Source organism: Emydura macquarii, unplaced genomic scaffold (genome assembly GCF_026122565.2).
Source record: "Emydura macquarii macquarii isolate MOO-44397 ecotype Brisbane River unplaced genomic scaffold, CSIRO-AGI_Emac_v2 contig_629, whole genome shotgun sequence".
In the NCBI taxonomy this organism is placed as follows: domain Eukaryota; kingdom Metazoa; phylum Chordata; order Testudines; family Chelidae; genus Emydura; species Emydura macquarii.
In genome coordinates, this window is record NW_027130766.1 from 10141608 (window position 1) to 10151602 (window position 9995).

Here is a 9995-nt window from a genome sequence, read left to right on the forward strand (position 1 = left end):
CCGGGCAGGGGTGGGTCGGGTGTTTCCGCGCCAGCCTGTGGAACGTTGTGTATCGTTGTGTGTCCCGCTTGGAACGCCGTGTATCGTTGTGTGTCCCGCTTGGAACGCCGTGTATCGTTCTCCCTGTGATTGACTGGATCTGCCCCGGCCGGGCCTTGGGGGGCAGATTGGGCGTGTGTAGGGATTTCTGCGGGACTGTCACTGCACGGGCCAGCAGGGCCCCGGGAGGAGGCGGATCGAGGCACCGCACACGCGGGCTGGGATGGGACTCGGACGGGGCGGGCAGTGCGGGGTGCGGAGGCAGCTCCGCACAGGGCCCGGCCTTGGCGCCAAAGCAGGCGATGGCGACGCTGAAGCTGCTCGTAGTTGGGGACAGCGCGGTGGGGAAGTCCAGGTGCGGAAGGGAGGCGCTCCGGCACCGTCCGGGAGTGTGGAGTGGTCGGTTTCGGGGGGTTGGTGCCCTGGGAGGGCGCTGGGCGTGAGCGGCGCGCTCACACTGGCTCTCCTTTCCTCACAGCCTCTTGCTGACATTCACCGATGAGACGTTTGAGCCGTGCTTGAACCCCACGATAGGTGAGTGCTACCAGCAGCTTCCCGGCCCTGCCCTGCCTCCCCCCACCGGGGCTCCAGGGTTAAGGGGATCGCCTAGCGCTTGGGGATATCTGCGCGAGGTAAAGTCCGCCCCAGGGTGAGCCCCCCAAGCCTGCAGAGTCTCAGAGGGAGAGGATGCTGGAACACTGTAAAGCATGAAAAGAGCCAGGGACATCCCGGTGACTAGCTGCAGGGAAGGGATCCGGATTTGGGGGGCAGAGGACTTCTAAAGGGGATCGCGAGGCCGTCATAACTGGCTGTTTATGCATCTTCTCTAAACTCCGTGCGAGATTGTGCACAACCCTGTTGTGTGAAGTGCAGCCGCACCTCCACCCTGTCGTGAGGAAGCAAGTGTTGGCGAACGTCATACCAAGTGAACTAAAGGAAGAGACTGCGTAGCAAAGTCTCGATGTGTTTGCTCTGACGTTGCTTCCCTCTCCTTTGCGTATCAGGTGTTGATTTGAAAGTTAAGAACATGGTGGTTGAGGGCAATCCAGTGCAACTTGCAATCTGGGTAAGTTTTGCCCAGGACGGATAGAGGCTCAAATGCTTGCTTGCCTTTCATCTTGCTAGAGTTTGCTGTACTTTAAGACTGTGTTTAGTGAATGGGTATGTAGAAGTCTTTGTATCTTTAGCATTTAAGTGCCATGGTTCTGCTACTGTAGAATTCTGTGAAGTGGGCAAGGCTCCTTCTTTAAAAAGCTTCTAACATTTCATCCCTTTCATCCCGGGGTTTATTTCAGCTCCAGCATAAATTCCAAGGGCTCACTCCTGCCATTACATATACAGCTGGGCCTTCACTAGTTCTCCTGTACTTCTGTTCTGTGCAGTCATAGGTAGACAGTCCTTGAACAGCTAAGGACCTAATGGAAATGAAATGCCCAGAACAACTACTGTAGGGATTTGGCAGCATTATGTCCATTAGTTGCTTTTCATTGAATTCCCTGAGCACCATTCTGAAAACAAACTCTAGACAGTTTTATTTCCATACTTGCCATGCACTGCCCCATTCCTTCAAATTCATGGGAATGGGGAACTTAGTATTGTAATCTCTGTTTAAAGCTAGAGATCTATTTCCAGAGATTCAGAGCATTCACCCACAACTGTTGGCTTCAATAGAAACAATGAGAGTCCTGTAGCACTTTAAAGACTGACAAATTTAATATCAGCAGACTTCAGTAGAGATACTCAGAACCTCTGAAAATTAGGACACCAGACTGCAACTGCATGGAAAGTATAATTATAATATTTCTAAAGCTTCCTACCCACACCCACATCAATGGTGCTTGGTGCTCAGTGCAATAGAATGAAGCTCTAAAATACCCCAAAAATAAAAACCTATTAAAAATGTCCCATTTAAAATTAAACAAAAAAGGTTGAGAGGATCTGAGAGAGGAGAAAAGGGTGGGGTTGGAAAGCTAATAGAGAGAAGAATAACAGGCATCACATAAAATATATGTTTTGGAGAGAAGAAAAATATACAGTTTTTCTTTTAAGTGAGACGAGGGAAACTGAAACTCCAAAAGGAGCAGATTCCACACACACACAAGGGCTCAGATCTGATGGTGGTATCCCTAAAAAGTGGATTATGTGGGGGTAGATGCTCATATGCATGAGGCCTCATATATATTATCTTGGACCAATATTATTAAGGCTTTAAAATAAAAACAAAAGAAAAAATGCTATCTTAGGCAGCCTGCTGCTTTATAGACAATCAATGAACATTAAAAATCATAGATAAGGTTGAAAATAATTTGTTTTTCCAGATGTTCTGGAACTAGTATTTGGGGGAAAAAAGATTTCAAAAGCTTGGTGGGGAAACTGTTCTTCTCTAGAATAGCAGACAGACCTGGAACACAGCACTTGCCCTGCATTCTGTATACTTTACAATTTCATAAAGATTCAACAGGGAATGTTCTGAAATTCTCTATGACTGGATGTAATCTTCCCTAATGTGCCAGATGTTAAAGCAGAGCTGCTTATTTCTAAGAACATCACTTGTGTAGCAGCTTTAAAATCCTTCCTCTTCTTTTCAGTCAGTCAGGTATCCAGGAGAAATTTGTTAAAGTGGTTTTTTTTAACTAAGATTGCATCAGATACTGCAGGATTTTAATTATTATTAAAACTGAGGATAATACTTACACTAATTTAAACCTGCAAATGACCCCATGCTGCAGAGAATGGCAGTGACCCTGAGGTTTGGTTTTTTTTTATGCCAATCTGACCATGGGGGAAAATTCCTTCCAACCCCAAATATGGCAGTCAGTTAGACCCTGAGCACATGGGCAAAAGCCAGCAGCCAGATACTTGGGAAAGAATTAAGTGTCCCTTTCTGGGCTGTTGGAGACATTTGCTCTTGCAGTCACAGCTTGACTTTATGCCATTGTAGGCACTCTCATCATACCATATCCTCCATAAGCTTATCAAGCTCAATATTGAAGCCAGTTAGGTTTTTGCCCCATTACTTCCCTTGGAACTTCACTTTCCCAGAACTTCACTTTCACTCCTTTGATGGTTAGAAACCTTTCAAGCCTAAACTTATTTGTGGTCAGTTTATATTTATTTGTTCTTGTCTCAACATTGGTACTTAACTTAAATAAAAGAAATCACAGTGGGTAAAATTTCATATTCCCTTGCCCCTTTATAGTCCTTTCTGTGGGGGTTTGGACTTCACCGTGCACTTTGGAGCTGTTTGGAGTCTTTCTGGGGAGGAATAAAGGGGATAATTGAATTGACTTGTGAATAACTTTTAATTTAATTTTTCATCTGTTTGGGATCTTGCTAGCCTAAAAATGATGTACATTTACTGGGCCCTATTCTTCTGCTGCAGGATAAGCCAATGGGAGAATCAACCCCACTGTCTGAGCCCCCTGCCTGCAATGTCTTGCACTGGATGACTATGTATTCCCTTTTCCGCACATCTTTCACTTCCAACCCTGCTTGTTGTATATACCGTATTGTGTTGCTTGCAGTATTATTCCTTTATTTATTTTTAAATGGCCTTCCCGATTTGAGTCCCATTGGCTTTTCTCACTTCTTTACTCCTAGTCAGAGGATGACAACCTCTTTCACTTTAACCTTCAATTATAAACCTCTCCTTTTCACATTTTTCCCTTAGATCTTATCGCTTTTCCTAATACTTGTTGCCGGTTTTTCTGACTCTACTTCTCCTATGTTTTACGTATCCTTATTGCAGAATTCCTGGTCAAAGTAGCATTAACTTTTCTGTTTATGACACATATAAATTAGTCTTTAGTTCTAAATCTTTTTGGTTTTTTCTCTGTAGGATACAGCGGGACAGGAGCGATTTAGAACACTGACTCCCAGTTATTACCGAGGAGCTCAAGGTGTTATTTTAGGTAGGGGGAATATGATTAGCACAACTGTGAAATCATTATCGCTAATTAAATACCTCTTTACCAAATACCTCTTTACCAAAAAAACTGAGTGGTGTTCACTAAAAAGAAAGAAGTTCAATTAAAGTGATTTTAACAATATGCCTGCTCCACTAGGCTGAGTTTTGGCTCCTAGTCTTTATCAGCAGGAAATGATGCATCTTTAAAACATTTTAAATTAACATGCTGTAGGCTTTATATTTCAGACAGCTCAACCATTGAGCTGATGCACTGTCAGCTTTATAGTAATTTCTGTTTGCAGTGTTTCTGGTTACAAAGCAAATTGGTTTTCAAGTATGCTGTTTCTGAGGCATTTTTATTTCCCTCTTCAGAAACAATCTCAAATCTGCCTGGTGAAAAGGGCAAATAACTTATGGCAGGTCTCATTCTTTGTGATAGCGTCAGTTGGAAAAATCTGATTCCTATTGTCAAGGGATTATGAAAGTCAAATATCTGCTATACAGAATATACATTCCCTCCATGGTACAGTCTGTAGCTCTATTCAACTAATTAGCAATAAGCATAGTTGTGGAGTTACCAATAACTAAAAGTCTCTTTTTAAAAGGGGACTGAAAATTCCAAATTTCTGTGCTAACCCACAAATGCACACACTCTGCTGCCCCTTTAAATACCTAACTTCTTATTTTAAAATGTCCTGTAGTCCCACTATCAGCTCTTGAATTCAAGGGCAGTAAGAGTCATAACACCCCAGGATCAGGGGAATTACAGGAACAGGTGTTTGCTTCATATCATCACTATGCTTATTCTGAGTCATCGGGGATTAGAATTGACATTCCTACTCTCTGAGAGATCACTCCAGGGTATCGATCAATATATCTGTGAACTCCTAAAATTGTTTGAATGTAGCCTGAAATGAATAAAGACATAAGAATAAGTGCAGCACTAATTCAGTAAAAACAGCCCAGAATTTTGCAACTGACAGTGTCCCTTTCTTTTGTTAGTGTACGATGTCACGAGAAAAGACACTTTCACAAAATTAATGACCTGGCTGAACGAGTTGGAGACATATGCTACACGGAGCAACATTGTGAAAATGTTAGTTGGCAATAAAATTGACAAGGTCAGTTTAGAGCTGTGTCATCTCCTAGACTTGGTTCTCATTCATGGTCAGTAGGTGTTTCCTGTGCACCAGGAGGCCCACATCCCCGCATGCAGCATACTTGATCTGTGCTGCTTTGACTGAAAAACCTGAAGGGGACAGGCTACAGACCTACCTCTAAGAGGAGGCAGAGAGGGAAGGAGAACGTTGTTTGGGAATTTTGTGCAAACTGCCCCAGAGAGGTAACATGATCTAAATCAGGTGAGCTATTGTAAAACAAGATTAAGAATTGAAAGAGTAAATGGTAAAGAAAAGAAACTATGCTGAAACTCTTCCTGAGTATCTCCAGTGAAGTGCCATCTGGATTAGTTACAGTGCAAGACCCAAACCTCAATCCCCAACTGTCCCTTTCTCCTGACCCTGTGGCCAGGTAGTGTGTCTTAGACTCAGCCTCTGGGTCTCCCTGTAGGTGTTACCTCTGGTTTCAGATGTGCTGTCATCCTCTCTCCTCATCTGACTCTCAGCACCGTTATACTTTTCTGATATCTTCCATCTTAATTGCTGCAGCCTCTCCTCGCTCGCCTTCGTAACACACACCTTTCCCCCTCCAATCTGTTCAGAAGGCAGTGACTAGAATCATCTTTCTTGCTTGTTGCTCTGACTGTGTCACTGTCTCTAAATCCCTCCACTGGCTCTCTCTGTATCATCACACTAAGTTCAAGCTTCTTGTGCTTGCCTTCAAGGCCCTTTACAGCTCTTCTTCCTCCTTGTCCACTCTTGTCATGTCATCTCCTGCCTCCCCCACTTGGCCAACACTGCCAGCCTTGTATACCCCTTTGTCAGCCTCACACACTAATATCTCTGCTCTTTCTCCTAGGCTGGCCTTTATGAACAACTCATCCTTTAGTCTCATACAATCCAGTCAGTGATTTAACAGCTCTGCAGGTGAAAACTTGCTTGTCTGAATGTCGAAGTGTTTCCTCCATGAGTCAAATATTCCTTTAGTCACTTTTTCAACTACCTAAAACTTTTGTGAATCTCACCCTGTTATTCAGAATTGATCAGAGGTAACAGACAAAGGTCGTTTGGCTCAAAATTCTATACCTGCTCAGTTAATGTGTTTCAACATCTTACCATCTCTTAAAACTCTTAATTTTTTCTCTGGTTATTTTGGAAATGCTATATTGGATCCGGTGATCTGTCCATGATTATACTGCTCTCAGTATCTATACAATTGTGATTTTTTTTAAACCATTGTTACAATGGTTGCAAAGCCTAAAGAAACCACTCAGTCATTTATGAGCATCATATAGACTTATGGATTTGCAGCAACAATTGGATGTGTCTGGAGGAGTTTTACAAAATATGCCCGCAATGACACTCTTCCTTGGAGGTCCCAAGGCCTGGCAAATATAGTGTATTTTACTTCTAATCTCTTCTTTTCTCTGCAGCCCGATCGTGAAATAAACAAAAGGGAAGGACTCCAGTTTGCTAGGAAACACTCTATGCTCTTCATAGGTATGCAGTTCTTTGCCAATAAAGATAAAAAATAGGATAGTTTTTTTTTTTGTAGCTTAGCATGAATGAATAGAATGCAGCTCTCCTCCAGGCCATTATTCTTTGTTACTCTTGGGCTGCTGCAGCTACTCATGGCCATGAGTACGTTTCAGATCCATTTATAGTTAAATTAACGTGGCTCCTTTAGTGCCTCAGTGCCCTATGTATACACATGGAGCCTTATTTTCAGAGGTGCTGCATGTTTGCCTCACTTGAAGTTTTGGCTGCTCAGTACTCTGAAAGTTAGGCCTATAATGTGTACCTATCAAATTGGCACCAGTATAACCCTTATTTTGCAGCAGTTAATCTTATTTTCAATTGAAATTATTGGTGCCGTTGACTGGGAGCTACATTTAAATCCATGGCTTAGAAGTAAGATACGTTGTATTGTATTAATAGAAAATTAGGGTTGGAAAGGACCTCAGGAGGTCGTCTAGTCCAGCCCCCTGCTCAAAGCAGGACCAACCCCACCTTTGGGATATCCCAAAACCCCAGAGCCTTACTCCCCTCAGATTGGAATCTTTATTTTTGGCTAATACCCAGAAATTTGACCGGTTCTTATTTTCCAGCTTTGAGTTTCTTGTTCAGTTATGGAGGTGAATTTATAGCCAATTGTAGAGTGCAGTCTATATTGGGGAGATGATATCATGGTGAAGATGAGCAAAGGTGCAGTGAGAACCTACAAATAATGAAGCCTTTTGAAATGTAGGGCTGGAAGGACACAAAGGGGTCATCTAATCCATTGCCTCACACGGAGGCAGAATTAATTCAGCAGCAGAACAAATGAATATAGGGAGAACTTTCCTTTCTTTGTGTTCTTTGTTTACTGATGAAATTCTAGAGCCATTTTTTTCTAAACATCTATGTGCAGGATCAGTCACAACCTGAGGAGAAATTTCAATTTAAAAATGCAAAAAGGAAGGGGAAACAATCGAGTTTCCTTTAGAGGGAACTTGACTCTTCAGGCTGCTGTGGGATGATTTGTCAGTAAACTTGAGATCTGAAGAGGAAAAAAGTTCAGCTGCAAATAATAAAATAGCATCCCCTCCCCTCCAAAGATAACTGTTTCATAAAAAGGAAACAAGGAGTTTGTTGGTTTTGCCGTCTCCTTAGAGACCAGTGCTAAGACGCAGGATGGCGTACAATGTGCCTTTGAGGAAGTGGTCATAAAGATCCTACAGACTCCAGGACTTTGGGATAAAGACACACAAAAATGTGGAGTCCAGTTGGAGACTGCAACACACAAAGAGGAAGACTTTTGTGGTGGATACTGTACACTTACTTAAATCCACAGGCATCTATTCCATTTGAACTAGCTGGACTTTCAGGCATATAGCTAAGGGCTTCCAAAGACACAAACCAACTTCCATTCTGGACACATGATTTATGCTATGGGACCAACCCACATGGGTTAGCTGCATACATTTACCAGTTCACTTTAGAACAACTGCCTTGGTTTTAAAATAATAGATTTGATGGTTACTATGTTGTCAAAAATGGAATGGATGTTTATTTGTGTGAATCATGGTGCCTCTTGCTCCAACATTCTTTGCTCAAAAGCAGTTGTTACACTTTTGTACTCTTCTTACTTTCTTTTCTTCCCTGTTGTGTGACATACAAATTGATATTGAAATTTTGAACGTGCACTAATGTAAGACTCTGGTGTCAGATAGAAGCAGTTTGATATGGTCACAGGGCTAATAGAGCCATGCTGTCCCACCATCAGGTTTTATTGAAAAGCTTTCCATCTCTAGAATAAGGGGGGGGGAGAGGATCCTGAGGTAGCCAAGCTCCCCTGAAATGTTGAAAAGATACTTCCTCTGCTACAATCTGGGATCATCGTTGAACAAGGATTCTGCCTCCCTGTTTCAGGTGTTCTATGTGCAGGGACTCCCTCTGAAACCTTTTTCACTTGGCTTATCCAGAACATTTCATCAAGTTCTCTTGGATCCAAAAACTCAATCCAACACCAGCTTGTCACTTAGGACATCATGCAGATCATGTAAGGATTAGTCACTTTGCAGATTGTGTAGGTACCAGTTGCTTATGTCCTCACCTCATCAGCTACTGGACTAAATGTAACAAACTGCCTCTCCTGTCCTAGAAACAAGTAATATTCCCCAGCCTCCTTGTCTGTAATATTGAATGTCATTTTTCAGTATTTGTATCTTCTCTCTATTTTAAGGCGTCTGACAGCATGGTCGCTAAGCTCTGTAGTAGCTACATGGATGTAAACTATTTAATGAGTGCTGAAATATGCTGTTTCTTTAAATTAAAACAATGCTTATTTAATAACTCCCTCCTGTTGTAGTCTATTTCTGCACTTTAATTAATCAATTGCCCTGGCAAGACCTAATACTCCACTCTGCACATAAGGGTAAGTGGTATTAATAACTAAGCTGTGTGTAGGTCTTTAGCTATGCATTCTCATTAGCACTAATGAGAATTCAGCCACTCATACAGACATTAAGAATGTACCCCACCATGAAAAAATGTATGCCTTTTTGTGTGTGGAATATTACTGTTACAGAAAATAGTTTAATTGGTCTGTTTAATACAGTATTTTTAGAGCTTCAGAGGGACACTCACATCATGCATGACCCCACTTTAGGTTCCATAACATTAAACTTTTTAAAAAGCTACACTTCATGGAAATGTCTTCGTGAGTGCAATGCAATGAATTTCAGTGGAAGCAGCTTACTTTAAAAAAAAAGTTCTGTGTTTGCTGTTCAACTATTTTAACTTTGAGCTACTGCAAGAAAACCTAAAAGTGAAATTGTCTAGAAGCCATAAAGAAAAACAAAACACTTCAAGGTGAGAGAGGCAAACAGTGACCAAACAGCATAAACAGGAAAAATCAGATAATTAAAACTGGAAGAATTTTAAAATTTAAATTAAGGTGTGTATAACGTGAAGAAAATAATAATAAAAAAGCCTACTGCATCTCACTATCAAAGGACACTGTCAAGTTAGAAATAATTACTAAATTTTAACTTTTATTGTATAATACAGCATTTGATAATACCTATCAAGTCCATAAAAATAATTAGCAAGTTTTCCTCCTTAACTAGTGTGATGGTGTGTCATAAGCATTAGTGTAATACAACCACTGTAATATAAAACTATTGATTTCTAAATATTAACATTCTGAAGCAGTTATGGGCTTGATTCTGTGCTTCTTGTTACTTGTAGAGTCATTTACATTTGTGTAAAATGGGTGTGTAAAATTGCCACTAGTGTAAATGGGTGGAGAGCCTGAGCGTAAATGATAGCGTAAGGTGCAAAGCAATTGGTGAATCAGGCCTTAGGTCACTTGATTAGTTTATACAGATATTTTGCTGTGTGTATGTAAAATTTTGAGGGAAAGGCAAGTCAAAGAAGTGAGTCTTGCA

At 41.6% G+C, this 9995-nt stretch overlaps 1 protein-coding gene across 3 annotated transcripts; it reads left to right on the top strand.

Annotated features, from left to right (window-relative positions):
* The first annotated feature begins 75 nt into the window (after positions 1–75).
* Positions 76–8920, top strand: LOC137148542 (ras-related protein Rab-18-B-like). 3 transcript variants are annotated; one of them, XM_067541433.1, is made up of 7 exons: positions 76–394; positions 518–573; positions 1044–1105; positions 3878–3950; positions 4949–5067; positions 6498–6564; positions 8476–8920. In XM_067541433.1, exons 1-7 carry the CDS (start codon positions 342–344, stop codon positions 8586–8588), a joined length of 543 nt encoding a protein of 180 aa, XP_067397534.1. In that variant the 5' UTR covers positions 76–341; the 3' UTR covers positions 8589–8920. The 3 variants fall into 3 exon arrangements, with proteins under 3 accessions (XP_067397534.1, XP_067397533.1, XP_067397535.1); XM_067541432.1 differs by having other exon boundaries at positions 7717–8619; XM_067541434.1 differs by lacking the exon at positions 6498–6564.
* Positions 8921–9995: the final 1075 nt, after the last annotated feature.

Excerpts from the sequence above, each read along its gene's own strand:
- LOC137148542 (XM_067541432.1), top strand. The coding sequence starts at position 342 with ATGGCGACGCTGAAGCTGCTCGTAGTTGGGGACAGCGCGGTGGGGAAG. Across the intron at positions 1,106-3,877 it reads CAGTGCAACTTGCAATCTGG|GATACAGCGGGACAGGAGCG; the intron begins GTAAGTTTTGCC and ends TTTTCTCTGTAG. Across the intron at positions 6,565-7,716 it reads ACACTCTATGCTCTTCATAG|AGACCAGTGCTAAGACGCAG; the intron begins GTATGCAGTTCT and ends CCGTCTCCTTAG.